Below are 17,474 nucleotides of genomic sequence, written 5' to 3'. Positions count from 1 at the left end.
CTTAATTTTAAATCAGTGTTTCTCCAGAAAATCCGTTAGTTGAGGTGGTAAACAATTAAATGGTCTCCTCTCTTATTAAATACTTGTTTTTTGCTGCTACTCGTTTCCTCTGAAGTTGAATAAACTTACTATAATACTTTCTCTGACGATAGCACTTGATTTTAGACACCTTTGACTGCTAAATACTCCTGGAAACTTTTTAAAGAAAAATCATTGTCTTCAAAAATCATTGCAAAAATGTTTTTTTCTTTCCTTATGTCGGCCTTGGCTCCAAAAAAGTATTGGCTTTAGTTCCAGTTTATTCATAATCAATTCATCATAGAAGTCATTTTTCAAGCCAACATGCCAAACATTCCGATCGTCTAATATCTGAGGATTTGCAGTTTTTCTTTGTTTGTAATGAAGGTAAACTGAATTATTCAATATTTTTGACTGCGTTTTAGTCCAAGCAGCCATCAGAAAAAAGTTATGTTGTACTCTGGGAAAGTTTGGCGGGCGTTTCCTCTCAAGGTTAACAAACTTAATGGAATAATTCTTCTGACATTTGCTCTTTATTTCAGACACCTTCACTGTAAAACACCCCTCAGACCCCTGTACAAGTAAAATAAAGTGAAAACAATCGTACAGTCATCACCCATGAGAAACACTTTGGTAATATTTGCTGCCGTAGATGCATTTCTGTGTTTTCCACCCTCCTGTTGGGAATCCACAAAGTGAAAACACACTCGGCCTTCAGTGCTGTTTTGAACACACTGCAGTCTTTTCCCAGGGTGACGAGTGACCACCAGCCAGAACCAAAATGTTCTATAAACAGAGGTTGGTTGCGGCTGTGGCATTTTGTCTTCCCTCCGAGCCACTTTGGCAGGTAACCCGTCATCATTCAGACCAGACGTCCTGTTTCCTTCTAAAACTGTCATTTCTGGTAAAATAGTAAAAGTGGCTGCTGTGGCCTTCTGACAAACAATTTCATTTCCTGCCTGGAGCATCATGGTGTTGTTTTCCTTTCTATATTTGTGTGTGTGTGTGTGTGTGTGTTCGCGCTCGCGTACGTGCGCGTGTATGTGCGTGGTCAGGTGTCTAGGGTTGCTGAGCTCTGTGATTTTTAACTGATGTGATATCAGAGGAGCAGTTGGATACGAGCCCTCTGGCTTGTACCTGCGGCCTTTTTCATCTCGCCTCCCCTGCCAAGCCCGTGGTAAAACACACACTCAGTTTCAGTGTGTGAGTGTTTACATGAGGTCCATGTTTGTGTTTGTGTGTGTGAGGATCTAGCTGCTGACCAGAAGCTAAAAGATTACATTTATCTGCAAATCAGCCATGAAACATTCACTCAATTTTTATTTTTGTCCAGTTGATGAATTTGTTTGCATGTTGCTGTGTGTTTGTGTGTGTGTGTGTGTGTGTTTGTGTGTGTGTTCTAGCAGGGGGTATCCACAGTTAAGAATTGATGCCTGTGTGTTTTTGTGCTCGCAGGATTTTTACTTCCAGCGTGGGGTTAAATCAGTCGGACATAAAGTGCTGACACACATTTAATCAGAAATATAGATATGTATTTGCATGACTGCATCACACGCACACACTGACACACACGCTGAGGGTAAGTAATAAACACACTTGCAGCCCTATCAGATGTTGGGGGGGGCTTTTTGTGCCTCTGCCCATAGGGACTATAAGGTTTAATCAAGCTGCAGGCCTGCGTTGGTTTACTGTGGCATTAAGGATAAAAATAGGCTGCAAGGAGCTGACTCTACTGGGCAGCACAGCCACACAGCTGCAAGTCATGCTCTGTGTGTGTGTGTGTGTGTGTGTGTGTGTGTGTGTGTGTGTGTGTGTGTGTGCGCGCGCATTGACTAAAACATATATTTCTGTACTTTCTCTGAAGGGTTTGCCTCAGTATGTTTTTGATGGAAATGTTCTTTCCGCGTTATGTTTTTATAAATATTTGCATATAGCTGAGGGATTGAAAAGTTCTACTTCTGAATATGTGTGTCTGCACGTCTGTGTGTGTGTGTGTGTGTGTGTGTGTGTGTGTCCGTGTGTGGGTGGTTTGTTGTAGAGCCTGAACGGCGGATAAGCATCAAGAGATTAACAGGCTTTATTTGACTCCAGTTTGATTTTCGATGAAGCCGTTTAAAATTTAACTGCAGTGTTTTTTTTACTCTCGCTGCCGTGTGTAATAAGCAGATCTGACTGTTGTTTTAAATATTTGATAGCAGCTCTAATAGAAGTTTTAATTACCAAAACATACAGAACAGCTCGATGCCTCTCTGCTAAAGGAGCAGTTTACGAGACTTTCAATTTAAAGTATTCAAAAAGTGAACATGGTGTGAAGAAACAACAGTGTTGACATCATGTTAAAGCCTCCATGTTGGGCTATCATGTAACAGATGCACAACCACTCAAAAGATTAGGGTCAAATCAACACGACCTCTCGGGCCACTGGCCCCACACCTAACTGAGACATGAGCTAATGAGCTAATGGTTGCTTGCTACTGCCAAGTGCCACCAGCGAGGAGCAGCAGTTGTTGGTCACTCTTGTCATACGCAGCCCTTTTGGGACTACATTTGAATTCCGGCTACAAATCATAGCTTTTAAAGAGTTAAGAAACATACTTAGCCTAGCTTAGCATAAAGTAAGGTGTCATGAAAGGCTGCTATAAAGCATTTTGGCGTATGCACCAGGCGAGCAGTTCTCACTAGACAGCAAAGGTTCCGTGGTTGGGTTGTTTCTCAAACTAAGGCCCAGGCCTGCACCAGTCTTCTCATTTCACAGAGCAGGAGAGTGTTTTCCAAAATGTTGAACTTTGAAAAATGAATCTGACTGTGTCATCCATGCCAGCCGACAATTAGCCTGTTTTGTTTTTTTTCTCCAAGTCTGAATTCACTTCAGGGTGGAAAAGCCCCTGAAACGTCATTCAGATCGTCATGAGACACTCGAGCTCCGTTGAAAAACAGAAACATTTGATTCCTTCTGGTCTGGACTGGAACATTCTAAAGACCATAATGACCATTAAAAACCATTTAAGAAACCTCAGCCTTCATCAGTGGGTGATTGTCTGATATCCAGCGTCTCGCAGGAGCCCATAACTGTTCCTATTTATTGTGGGTGTTGCATTGTATGTGAGTGAGAGATTCAGGATAGGAGGGTTAGAAGTCCTGGGAATGTCAAATCATGATTTCCATTGGTCGCTGCGAGTAGGGGAGGGAGAGATGGAGAGACTTGGTGTGCTGTGATGAAACATCACATGACAGTATGAAGTGGGTCTCTGTGCTCATTCACTTGAGGATTACTTATCATTCAATCGTAAGCTACTTTTTCACGCAGCAGATAAGTCAGCTGCTGCAGGTTCTGACGATATGGATTTACTGTGCGTCCGTGCACATGTGTATGTGTGTCCTGTTATTTGTATATTGTTGGATTTCCTGTGTGCGTGCATACATACAGTATCTGGGGCTTCATCAAACTTTCATTGAGGCCGTCAGCTGAGCTCATTAAACATGAGTGAAGAAAGCTGCCGCCGCGCTGGATTCTGGGTAAAAATGTTACGCGTTAAAAATACGTCAGGCCTCGTTCAGCCTCTAGTCTGCATAGTAACACATAAAGAGTAGAGGTGTATGGGTGTGCGTGTGTGTTTTTCTGCAAAGTCTTTTCCAAAGTTCAGGAGATACAGTGGCTTCTCACTTTGAAAAGCAATCATATATATTTGTTTTTTTTAGGCATAGACATTCCATGTTTCTGACACATGACCCTGTATTCCTGAACTCCTTAAAACACTTCAGCTAAACATAGTTCAAACCCACTGAAGATATTTAAATTCCAGTGGACATCCCAAAGAATACCAGACATGTCAGGCTGTATTTTGGGAATGTGGCTGTGTCTCACCTTGAAGAAAATGGCTCAGTGTAAGGGTTGGATTGTCCCATTTTTCTAAGTGGCTCCTTACTTTGCTCAGAAATGATCAAAATTATTAAATGTCGCAGGTTGTGCAGCAGGCATCTGGAAAATGATGTTTTTCTCTGTGAAGCTGTCACAGTTCTGTCTTTGTGCCTGTGAAGGAAATTCTGTGAGAACTCATCACTTGCTCTTCGTTGGCTCTCCAGCACTGATTTACAGCTGGAAACACCAGGAGCTAACCCTTCCTGTCCTGTTGTTCTGTCAGTTATATAACAATGTCCTGGTTCCTCGCTAAAGTCAGAGTGATGTCAGCTGTCTGACAGTGTGGGTGCCTCGGGGGCAACACAACGACCTGCCCACCCAACCACAGCCACACACACACACACACACACACACACACACACACACACACACACACACACACACACACACACACACACACACACACACACACACACACACACAGAGAGAGAGAGAGAGAGATACATGACTGATGGATTTTGGAATCATTTCCTCTAGTGAGGAGATAAATAGTCTGCAGATATGACGCCACAAGCGGGAACTGAGGGAGCATCAGTCTGAAGGAACATCTATTTTCTTTTTTTTCTGAGAATCGGTCCACATGTGGCTCCACTTTCAGGATTTGTGATTGAGAAAAGCAGTTAATCCAGCAAAATCTTTTGTATTTGTGTCTTAAAAATGACTTTCCTGAGCTTGGTAGTTGTAATTGTGAATGCTCCATTTTAACACCTGAGTAGCTTCTGCGCACTTATCTGTGCACATGGTTGCACATTCACTGTTGATGATCCATCGATAGCACTTTTCCGCTGCCACTGAGAGCAGCCTCTGCTTGTCTGTCTGTCAATACTGAACAATGGTCCGATCCACTGCATTCACTACAGTCATAGTTTCCTACTCCACTGAAGATCGAAAAAGTGTCAGGGCAGTTTTTGCATTCATCCAGCTCCATCTGTGGAAATGGAAGCAAGCAGGTGAAGAGAGTTCTGATTTGTAGTGACTGCAGATGATTTCAGCAGGCACTGATTGTGGTTTTGGTGAACCTCAAACCTCCTCACGCTACAGTTTTGTATGCAGCTCTAAACCAAAGCTTTATTTGTAACAGCAGAAAGTGTGACACACCAAATGGTTTGTTGCACAGAACCATCTGGACATGTGTCACTAGATACTGTTTGGGGCAAAGGGCAGGCTCTTTAAAAAAACAACTCGACAGGTGATTGGACGACCCATCCATCTATCGTGTATCACAGCTAACATTAACATCAGGTCAAGCAGAGGCAGTTGGTAAAAATACAAAGGGGCAGCTCCTGCAGTGCAAACTAAACTAACATAACTGTTGCTAAATATCCACACATTTCTACTGCTACATGGCACAGAACGTCATACGGCCCAAACTGTTTAATAAATAAGTTGTGTGAGCCGTTTATGAAGCAGAAATGCCACATTTTCCATTTTACAGCCTATTTAATTTTTCTTTTCATTTCGGACTGTTGATCCGACACAACTAAGGCCATGTTGTAATGTAATGTGCTGTGACTTTTTCCTCCTCTCTGACTGAAAATTGACTCATTCACCACAAAACATAATCAACGCATGAATGGATACAAGAATTAGTGAAGTGAAGCAGTTGCACACCTTCTCCAGCCAGGAATTCCAATTTTTTTTTTCCTACCATCTAGGCTGCCGCCTTCCCCCACACGAGATGAAATGAAACGTGATCTCTGTTTTTGGACTAGTTTTGGGTGATAAAAGATGATGGCGTTCAGGCTCAGTGACACTGTGAACCGACAACACGTTACGTAACTCCGAGGGCTGTAGCTGTGTGCGTGTGTGTGTGTGTGAACGCGGCCTGGCAGAGGAGGCAGTAATCATCTGCTCGGCTCCTTCTCATCTCTCATCCTCCTTTTATTCATCCACCTCTCTCTCGCTCTCTCTGACATTCATCCTTCCTGTTTCCCCCCTCATTTTTCCCTCTGAACCTCTCTTCTTCTCTTTTATCCCAATCTAATTTATACAGTACCTCTTCCGCCTCCACGCTGTAGCTCGCTCTCTGTTATCAGTTTCTCGTTGTCAAATCGGATCCGCGTGTTCGTATTGATCCCCCTGGCAAAGTGAAATCCCTCGTGATTGCGGGTCATCGAGTGTCAGATGCTCCCTCTCTCGCTCACTGCTCAGATGGATTTCTGAGTCAGTGTTACCGTAACCATCGACCATCATCGCTCTGCATACTGATGGAGATTTATGAGATGTGTTTGAGAGGCGTCCTTCACATTTAAACACACACACAAACGGTGCCTTTCATCTGCATGTTACCTAACGCTGTCATCACACTGAATGTTAAATCACACTTTTCTTTCTGTTTTTACCTATAAAAAGATTTGCATTGTGATGTCTAATGATAAGTGTGTAATCAGCTTCACCGCAGGGAGGCTCGATAAGCGAAAGCCAGTCACAAGTCATGAATTTGGAACCATTTGCTTTACCGATCAGGCTTTTAAAACCAGAAACGAGCTGTAAACTCTCAATATCAGTGCTAACACTCACAAGTAACCAGTGCAGGGTTGCTAACTTGTCTCTTTAACAGACTTTGAATGAAATAATGTGTGAGGTGAAAGGGACACATCCAGATGTTCCAAAAAACATTGCTGTTTATTGTTGTCCTGTAGAACTTCTCATTTAGCCTTTTTATTTACTGACAGACAGTAGCTGGAGCTGCAGAAGAAGTTGTGCTAGCTTAGGGAGGTAATTAAGGGCCCTTGGCACTTCATTACCATGTTCGTACCACTTCTTGGAGTCATAACACACAGACATGATACACATATTTTTAGATTTAGTGTTCACTTTCTATCAATATCACTCAGGTCCATAGCTCCCATTAAAGTCCATAAATGCGGAAATTCAGAGGGAAGAAAATAAGTAGTCAGAGTTTGAAAGCACTTGTTCTGGGGGATCTGCCTAATTGCTGGTGAAGGTGTATTCCCTTCTGTGTCCCTTATTAATCATCCATGCTTCAGTTGATACACAAAATTAGTGTCATTTCCTGGTATTGTTTTTAGTCTTAGGTAACAGTTCACAGCTCTTCTCTTTCAATATGGCAAGTTTTTCCTCACTCAAATCAATGGTGTAAAGACGGAGTATGTCATTCACTGAACAGATTGTAAAGCCCACTGAGGTAATGTGATTGTGATTTTCGGCTGTATAAATAATTGATTTGATTTGGTTTTACTGAGCAATTGACCAGCAAAGTGCTCTGACTGGTGAACTGATGGAGGTTAGATGGTGCTTCATGTAGCTGGTGACCTTCAGCTTCAGTTTTTCACCATCTGAGCTGCAGGTAACCACTTGTCATTCCCAAGTGTTCTTTATGTCCCGCAGTGTAGTGGGTTTTGAATGTCACTGCCAAATCACAGCTCATTGACTGATAATTCTGGAGAATGCGCGTTGGAGCAAAGATGAGTTAATTGGGGTGTGTGCATGTGTGTGAATGACAGATGGGCCTCAGGATCACTGCCAACATCCCGAGGGCCAGCGCATCCTGAGGGACTATCCACCCTCTGCTGACACACGCACTCAGACTGAGCGAGTCCTCCAATAATTCGGGGGCTTCCATATCTCCAGAGACCAGAAAAGGATCCAAAACGATCACCCCACCCCCCACCCCCCACCCTCCGGTCCTCCATATCTTCAGCCTATCCCGGCACCTAATTTGCTTCTCGCTTGATGCTGTTTGTCAGTTCTTTGCGGCTCTGACCTAGAAAACCAAACCGAGATTGGAGTCAATGAGGAGCACCTCAGGAGTGCGGCATAAATCAGGTCGGTTATCATGCAGAGATGCTGCTCTGAGGTGAAATTTCTCACATTTGTGTCCCAAAAATGTTGGCACAGATTTGAGGGCACGTTAAAGAAGACTGAAGACAACATCGACGACTGTGAATTCAGCACAAATTCGAGAGTATGTTGAATTATTCCCCGTATTTGCTGGACTAAGCAGATTATCATTACCGTGGGGATTCTTGAATGTCAGACGTTATTCCATGAACCCACAGTGATCTTAACGAACAGAAACAGCTGAAATTGGGCTGTCCCCCTCCCCCGAAAAGTCCCTGTTCCTGAAGCAGAACTGTCATCTCAAACCAACCATCAACATCAATAATTTTCATATATTGACACACATTTCTGCCAGATTACGCTTGATTTAAAACATTTCTTTCCATGATTAGTCATAATTATGAGATAAAAAGTCAAAATTATGCCAAATGAAGGAGTAATAATGAGATAAAATGGAGAAATTATTGGATAATTTATCATAATTATAAATGTTGACTTAATTTTGTGATTGTGACTATTTTGTAATTGTGTGACTTACAGTGGGAATATTCTTTTGATCAAGCTTTGTTTTAATCTGTTTTTTCTATAACTGGCAGAACTGGGCTTCCATATTTTCAGGACCCAGACTGCAACATTGACTCCACTTCTTTATTTTTTTATTCTTTGTCTTTTATTCTCAGTATCAAACAAAATTTATAACATGTAATCACTCTCACTCTCATCAAGGCTATCTAGTAGTGCACATGCACATCCATGCATGGATGATAATATAAACAAAAAAATTCACATGCAAGGTTAGTGTGGAATTGCTATTTTTGTCACATCTTTGCTGATTCTAACAATGTCAAATGTATATCCATAATATAATATATGACGTTGTGTATAATATGTTTGAGTAAATGAAAAGAACACTTGTAACAACCAAAACAACTCTCACTGAGAGAATAAACTGAACAAAAGCACTCGAGTGAATGTCGAAAGGGCAAGTGTCCTTGAGCAAGGTGCTGTCACACAGTACATCAGTCACAACGCATGACAAAAAAAGACAGATGTGTGAGCCGCTTCAGCTCGAAGGTAGACGCTCGACTGAAGAGTTGACAACCTCGTCACGCTGACCCGACCCTGCGTGGCTGAAACAAGAAGCCGCAGAGGGAAAGGTCGATATATTGACACCACCGGCAGCACAGCCACTGACAGGAAGTGTTGATTAAAAGCCCAGCGGATGGAGACCGGCAACACTTAGCAAAAAACACTTTAGCTTTAGTAGCTGTGATTGTGCTCCTCCAGCCTACTTTACATTTCTATTAGAATTAGTGTTGCTTTTATATGGAGGTTTAAATGCCCTGTTGCAGATTTGAAGATCAGTGTATGAAAATGAAGAATAATACTAGTACTGTTGTCAGAGAACGCTCTCAATTGAATTATTTTTTTTTTAATTCTTAACTAGTGCATCTTAATAATTTAGTTAATTATTCAGTACAAGTTTTTGACATGGTTTTAAAACTGTCTTAAGTTTGAATCTTGATTCTCGTTGCCAGTATTGCGGTCAGTTTTAAGGCGGTTGCTTTTTACTTTTCGCTTCGAGATATTACATGACATACGTGCCTCTACATGCACATCAGCATATGAGCTTTCATGATAATTGTTCCAGTGTCACCAAGATAAAGTTGTTTTTTTTTACATTTCTTAGATGGAGCAATTAAAAAGAAAAATGCTGCAATGAGCTGGCTGCTGGCAGAGAAGCAGGGAACTGAAATCGAGCTGTGATCCATCAAAAGGGTCTGTTTAGGACAACAGACCTATTAGACAGAGCTCATTTGAAATTATGACCGTCTTTCTCCTTCCTGCACACACAACCTTTTCTGCAGCGGGTTGTGAACACACTTGGGGAGGGAGGTGTCAGCCACAGAAAGAGGAGTCTGTCTCGTCCGCTCTGCCTTTTCTGCTTTCTACTGTCTCTTGTTGTGAGGTTTTCCCAAATTGTTTCAGCTCTCAAACCCTCTGCTGTCGGACACCGAGTCAGTCAGCATCTCAAGCGTCAGACACTTGAATGAAGCGCCCTCGAGTGCATCCTTCGCTTTGCGCCTTATGTTTGCTGTTTCCGGACATGAGCGGCTCCTCTGTTTGACCTGATGATTTCTGTATCAGAGCTTGATTGGCAGACGGCCACTGACTTGACATTCACACAGTCCTGAATGGAGTGAAACGAGACACTTGAATACACGCTGCTCTTTTCTGTGCCGTGTAAAGTTTGGAGTGCCCTCTGATCCTTTCAGCTCGGGGCCTTTCTGCGCCCAGTTGCCGGGCCTTCTTCTGCTTCGCCGCTCTCGCTGTCTCCCTCTTTTCTCTCCGATTTTATTTGTCGCTGCCATCCTTCCTCGCAGCATTTGACATTCCTCCACCTCCTCTCATCTGTCCTCCACTTTTCTTCCATCTCCTCCTGCTTCTCCGCTACGACCAGCTCTCTCGCTTCCTGGCTGTGTTCCCTGAACCCTCTCACCCACTGAGTGCAGCATGCCTGTAAAGGTTGATGCTAATAATACTGAGGTCTCACTCCCGGCCCTCCTCTCCTGCTGCACTTGTAAATACTTAAGTATTATTATATTATTGCTGTTGTAAATACAGTACCGTCCTTCCAAACAAGTTGGGGAAACATCTTAATTAAACGGGTGATTGCTGGAGGCCTCTGTCAGCTGTGGTTCTCACTGTAAAACTGAAACATGAAGTTTGGTTTTTAGTCTGCTGGATCACAAGGAACACTACAACAAACAGCCTAATGCTCTAAAAGACTACACTCAGAACAGGTTATAACAGTTTGAGTATGAGCTTTTCACCTTATGTTCAAAGAAATGTTCAACTTTCGCGTTGTTAGTGACAGCCCTCGCCACTGTTGATTCAACCTGTGACTGTTAATTCAGAAAGGCAAAAATCAGTAATTGTGATTTTGTTGTATTAATAAATTTAATATGAATGATTGACAGTGTTTGGGCTTATTTGGTTCCATTTTAGATTGAGTAGTTTCTGATCCTACGCACATGTCTGCAAGACTTTTCAAAATTAATTGCAATTGCAACAAAATTATAAAATTATAAAAAGACAGAATAAAAGCACATAATGTTTTTTTTATTTTCTCCTCAGTCTAGAAACATCAGTATCAGCCTCTGCAAACTTTACTGGTCAAACTGTGGCTTTCCTCTAATGACAACCAATGGATCAATGGGATCAATAGAGCCTCGGGGGAGTTCAGTGTCTGACAGCTGATGAGATCTCAAAGGGTTCAGCACTAACCCGCACGCTATAATAGGGTGACCAATGACCCTGAGCCTCACAACCAGGGAATACTGTCGACCAGATCCATCGCTCCAAACAGGAAGAGAAACAAGCTGAGCTGAATGAGAGGAAGGGTCCACTTGAACACAATTACAGTTACATGATTTACCTTTGGGTTCAGTGGCATATTTTAGACATTTAAGAAGCTGGAACCAGCATATGCTTGAAAAATGGCAGTGATGTTGAATTGACTGTCAGAAACTTTGGCAATTTGGATAAATGATCGGCCATATTTCAGTTTTTTTTAAATTTTTAAAAAATGCCAGTTCCGTGTTTTTTGTTTTTGTTTTTTTGGGACCACTTTTCTTCTGAAATAAAAACAAAGACACGGGGGGTTTCTGGCGATGTGGAGAAGCCGATTACGTCTTTGATTATCTTTTACCACTTGCCTCTTTTATGATTTGAAATATCTTAAACCTCTTCCAGATGAGTTTATTTGGCAGAGAGAGACACAGACTTAATTAAATAAACGATAAAGGCTAATGTTCAGAGCAAAGGAAAATCTCAGGAGCAGAAAAGCTGAGTGACCGCAATCATTATATTACTAGTATCAAAAAAAAAAACCAAGTGTTAAATGGAGCTGCATCGTCTTTGAGTACTCACCCGGGAAGACACAGCGTTCAGTCTGATACGAGACGCTCCTGACGTGGAGGTGAGGAGGAGCAGCCGGCTGACTGAGGGCTGTAATGGTCTCTGCTCCAGTGTAAATGTTTACAGGAGGATTCTGGGAGTTAAAGGGCAGTTTAAAGAAGGCATCGCATTGCTCTTGATTATTTACTCTGCAGCTTTGCAGAGGATTCCCTTCAGATGGTTCCCGCGGTGCCTTCTGGGTATATCAGCTGCACAGTTGAGGCATCTATCTTTTCAGTTTGGAGCAGAGTATATGGTTACTGTTTTGATAATCGAATAATTCAAAGTCACGTCTCCATGCAGAGATGGCAATCATCCCAAGGTGGCAGCTCCTCAGTTGTAACACATCACTGTGTTTATATAATTGTCAATTGCCAATAAGAGACGATAATACAGGCCAACCCACATACGGGTCAGGATCTGTTACAGTACTTATTTTACCTTCTTTGTCTTTGTTGTCTACGCCTTCTTCATTTGATTCTTCAACTTCTACTGTCTTCTTCTTCGTCTTCACCACCCTGTCTCTTTCTGTGTGACAGCTTCTGCAATCTGGATATAGCACTTCCCCGTGTTGCAATATCGATAATATTTAAATTAATTATGCATCCCAAAACTGAACTTAAACTAGACTTTTTATACAATGAAAACTAAACTAAAATTACCAAGGCCACTTTTTAAACTGAGACTAACTGTCCCCCTTTCTCTCTCTCTCTCAACTCTCATGCACACACACATACACACACACGCGCACCTTTCCTCTGTGATGTGTTTACATTGGCTTGCTCACAGTCAGCCATCAGCATCAACAGCTGCCTCAGTCTTCTCAGGATTCACCATCAATCTTCATGCTCTGCAGTCTTTATTTGTGTGTGTGTGTGTGTGTGTGTGTGTGTGTGTGTGTGTGTGTGTGGTGTTGTACTCTCCAATCTCCATGTCCTTCTTTGGCAAAGCCTCTTCCAACACCTTCCTGTGTTTGGTCCCTGTTTGTCTCTGCTGTCTGTTCTTCGGTCTCCAACACTGTGGCTCTTTGTCTTTCTCTCGCCTCCACATTTAATTTGAATCTCTCTCGCTCTCGCTCTCGCTCTCTCTCTCTCTCTCTCTCTCTCTCTCTCTCTCTCTCTCTCTCTCTCTCTCTCTCTCTCTCTCTCTCTGTCTGTGTGTGTGTTATTAAATATTCCTCCCTCACCAGCCTTCTGCTGTTGATAGAAATGAATCATGACTCTTCAGAATAAAATCCTCTGAATCTGTTTTATTCATTGCAGTTGACATGGTGAGAGAGAGCAGCTTAAGATGTATGGCCTCAGTGATTGACTTGAACCTGCTTCAACCGCCAGATACTTCATCTCCATGTGGAGTCATTCCTGCAGACTTGTAGCTGATTGATTCACCCCTCTCGTACTCTGAATTTTGCAATTCTGTCTGTGCGAGCCACTCTCTTAATGTCTCTCTCAGCACCACTCACGGTCAGCGGGTTTGGTCTCCATGCAGCTGCTGTCCTGCGGCCAAGTGGGTTTTGGTCGGGTATTATTTGACCATTGGATTACTGCGGGTGGTTATCTGGTTGTGGTCGGAATGACCGAGAGCAGGTTTGATGAGGCTACTGTTGCTGAGCTGAGCTCGACCGATGCCAGCTTCAGCTGGGAGCAGCAGTCTGGATAACATTGGAATTTACAGCTGCTTTATCCCATTTACTGATGCACCGGATCTCATGGGACGATCCCTTCAGGTGTTTTTATAGTGAGCACTTATCTGGAAACCTGCCGATCAAACCTTGCAATCATCTCATTTAGGCTACATGAAATTTTCATGGTGCAGTCAACTTTGATATAACCGAATGTGTTATAAGTGAGTGTTCAAAAGCGCCACATTATGGACACAGGAAGGCAAACTGACCTCCTCAGTGTCCGAAACACATGGAAATTCGGATGTGTAATGAATGGTGGATGTTTGGCGACAAGGCAGGAGATGCCGAATTTCATTTGAATGATTTTCTATTTGGCACTGATATCAGCATTACTCCATTGATTCTCTATCATCATGACTGTGTTTGTTGTTCTTTAATGTCTCTGTGTTTTGAGCAAACTCTGGCACAAGAATTTCTATCCGGATTCATAAGGTTCTGTCCTCTTTTTAAGGTGCTATAGACAACATTCAGCAACATCTAGCAATTTCAACATTTGCAAAAACAAATCCATGATGTCGCTAACTGTCATTTCTATTCTCTAGAGAATAAGAGGAAGAGCGTGACAGAGTTGTAGCAGCTTGAAACATGTAACAAGCACACAGAAATATGAATGCTCCAGAAAGCTGAAGTCAAGTTTTTTTTTCTATTTTCTACAAATAAATCCTGTGTAGAGTTGTCCATCATGTCTCTCTGCCCCATGACAGATTTAACATTGTTCTTTGCTTTGTGTTCTGGCCGTAGCTGTGACGCAGCGTTCACTCGCTGTTGGGATAGTTTGCCATCTTGGGCTTCCGATTCATCTGCTGAGCAGCGTTTTGTTTACATTCTCTCAGAAGTCAAAGCTAGAAAGATGAATGATAAACATTGGAGGCTGCAGCTGTGCTGCTGAAGAATCCAGCACTCCGTCGAGGCTCATCCAGTTATCTACTCAGGGCTTTCCTTTAGCATTATACAGGACCTCAGCTGAGGCCTAGTATGTAAGCAGTTATACCTGGTCTGGCTGTGATCCACATTTGAACATTGTGATGTGATCGGGCTCCCTCTGACCACCTCAGAGGACTCCACCTCCCATCGCCATCTGTCTGTTGTAACCTGAGAGCAGCCGGGCCTGCTGCAGTGCTGAGTGCTGGTGGAGTCAGGCAGGCGGCTCACAGCGGTCTATAACTGTGGTCCTCTCACTGGTTTGATGTTGCTGAGGTTCAGTTGGTAAACGGTGATGATCAGATCATAAATCAGATTTAAGCAATGTTTGGAACTGTATCTGATGATGGCCAGTTGTTTCTTTCATTTGTTAAAACATTTAGCTTTATCGTCGCTTATTCAATCATGAATAATTAAATCTTGATGGAGCACGCTCAGGGGTTTTAAATCAGAGCAATGTCTCCTTGTCATTCCTCATAACAAGTTGTCTTAAGTAGTCAGGAGCACTTCAGATGAAACAAGATTTTTCCTTCTTGGATCGACTCAGTTAAATGAGTAGAGTCTGACTTTTAATAGGAAAATTCAATAATTAGAAGAAGTTCAGTTGCAGTGTATCACACATTGGCATTAATGACGAGCAGGTCTCAAAGTGTAGTGATTGTGATGAAAAATTGACCCTGGTTTTAAAATGTATGAAGTGTATAAAGACCTCCAGCTTTATTTGGTGGTAAAAATTTTCAGATTTATGATCCAATTAGATACAAAATCAAACTTTGTGATCTTTACACTGAAAAAGTTAAATAATATTTTCTCTCCTCTTCTTTTTTCTCCAGGCTCAGAGGAAGGAGGTGTTCCTCCAAGAGCGATACGGCCACTACAGCCTGACGGACCCCTTCCTGGCACTTCAGAGAGACTTTGAGTGTGGGGTTCCTGGAGGAGACAAGGAGCGGCGGCCCCTGGGCTCCAGCCCCATCTCAGTCCTGGAGGCCGTCATGGCCCACTGCAGGAAGATGCAGGAGCGCATGTCAGCCCAGCTGGCCGCTGCCGAGAGCCGCCAGAAGAGGGTAAGACACAGAGATCCATTGGTGGATAATGTTCAGGAGAGCCAAAGCAAAGAGTGTAATGAGAAGCAGTTAACGGTTATGCTGCCCCCTGCTGTTCTGGAGTTACCTTTCAATTGTAGCTTTATTTGTTAAATGTTATATTCAGAATGAGGCTTAATTTAGAATACCCAAGACGAAACATGTTGTTTACATCACCTGTATTGATTCAGAATATGATAAATATGTAAAATAACAGTGGAAAACTAATGGGCATGTCAGTGTAATCAATTGGAATCCATTAACCAGTTACTGAGATTTTCACTCTTTTCTTTACAGCTTCAATATCTCAGCTTAAGAACCAATTACATTTCACAAAAAGCATAATTTCAGGCCTTGTACTTCTGTAATTTGAGTTTAATTTTGGTGAGTCAGTCGTCATATTTAAGTGACTATAGATAAAAATAAAACACGGTGCTGTTTACATCAGCAGGGATTTCCTCTGTTTGACCACAGATTGTGTTTGTTTACACCCGACTCAAATCCCTGTGGCTGAAATTCTCCGGAGGAGAAAACCGTACGCTCGTCTGTGTGTTAATGTTTCTGGTGTTTTCATGGACATTATTGTACCAGTGTGTGTGTGTGTATGTTCAGTGTGTGTGTGTGTGTGTGTGTGTGTGTGTGTGTGTGTGTGTGTGTGTGTGTGTGAACTTAATTCCTATTTTCTGGTGTGTCATTTCGGTTTCTGATGGTTCTGTGTGACATGAGTGTGTTTTTGTTCCAGGTCTCCTTAGGATTATGTGGCTGTGATTAACTGGGCAGCCAGATGTCTGCAATGGCCTCGTCCCATTTCTCTCTCTCTCTCTCTCTCTCTCTCTCTCTCTCTCTCTCTCTCTCTCTCTCTCTCTCTCTCTCTCTCTCTCTCTCTCTCTCTCTCTCTCTCTCTCTCTCTCTCTCCATAATGATAGAGATGGTACAGTTCTGAGCCAAATGGAACTTTTAACCACGCATGCACACACACACACACACACAGATGAGAAGGAGGAGGTGTGGAAGGAAGGGAGAGGTAGGAAGTGGCTGGTTTTGACAGGAAAGCTGGTTAAAGAGATTGTAGTTTGTGGTTTAGTGTGTGTTTACTCTCCTGCCGTAAAAGTGAATGTACAATATCTCAGCTTTTACTTTCAGTGTGTTCTGACCTAATTGTGACCTACATGATACTTGGGGTACCTATAACAACCTGTTTTTGTTACATTTATCATTTTAACATTGCGGTTTGATTTAACAAAACGTGGCCAATATACATTCTTGTTGTTCTTGTTATTGTGGGAATGGTTGTCTGGATGCTGTCAGTAGTATCTGCAACAGTCCCAGGTTTCCCCCGATTGGCTGGTGCATGATTAACGGTGTTGTGGGTAGCGTGTTACAAAGGTAACATGTTACGGTTTCATAATACTTATAGCAGTAACAGACTGATATTGAAAACAACATCTTTCTAATAGGATTTGCTGTAATATTTTTCAGTGTTTCCCATGCTTATATTTTACCTGGGTGTGCCGGTGTATTATAAGCCACCCGAGCATATTTGGCAACACCTCTTAGCATTTTATAGTCTGCTTTTCTTTTTTTTAATCCATCTGCGAGATGGACGCCATCCACGATCCTCCCTCACTCTTCCCCTCCCGTCTACTGTCAGTCACGCGTGCTTTGTGGAGGAAAATGCGCTGTCTGGTATTACATCCCTCCTGTAAACACACTGATTGTGATGCAACCTCTCCTATTTAATGTAGGCCTACTAATGTCGTTGTTTTGTGCAAACCAGTAAGTACACCTGTTGGTTGTGTGGATGTGTTGGTTTTATTTGGCTACAGATTGACAACACGTTTCCTCTACGCGCAGATCATCTGCTGTTCCGACAGCTGAATCGCAGGTGAAAGAAATCCCTGAACGTGATGTGTGTTTTTTTGGACGACTTCATAAAACTTACTGCCGACGAAAAATGCAGATGACGCTGCTGGTAGAGAGAAACAGAAAGACGAGACAAGCCATTGTGCTTGGATGAAGTTGGGCAATTAAAGTAAACCTATATAGGACTAATGCAGGCAAATGTTGAAGCTATTCTGAAGAAAGT

General features: G+C 42.5%; 1 protein-coding gene across 1 annotated transcript in view; it reads left to right on the top strand.

The window, feature by feature from the left end:
• cttnbp2 (cortactin binding protein 2) overlaps positions 1-17,474 on the top strand; it is an 88,313-nt gene that overhangs the window by 30,043 nt on the left and 40,796 nt on the right. Inside the window, exon 3 of the mRNA XM_037107224.1 lies at positions 15,140-15,370. Within this exon, the coding sequence (XP_036963119.1) occupies positions 15,140-15,370 (231 nt within the window). The remainder of the gene's footprint in view (positions 1-15,139; positions 15,371-17,474) is intronic.

Source organism: Acanthopagrus latus, chromosome 8, assembly GCF_904848185.1.
Source record: "Acanthopagrus latus isolate v.2019 chromosome 8, fAcaLat1.1, whole genome shotgun sequence".
In the NCBI taxonomy this organism is placed as follows: Eukaryota; Metazoa; Chordata; class Actinopteri; order Spariformes; family Sparidae; genus Acanthopagrus; species Acanthopagrus latus.
This window is presented reverse-complemented; position numbering and strand designations above follow the sequence as displayed.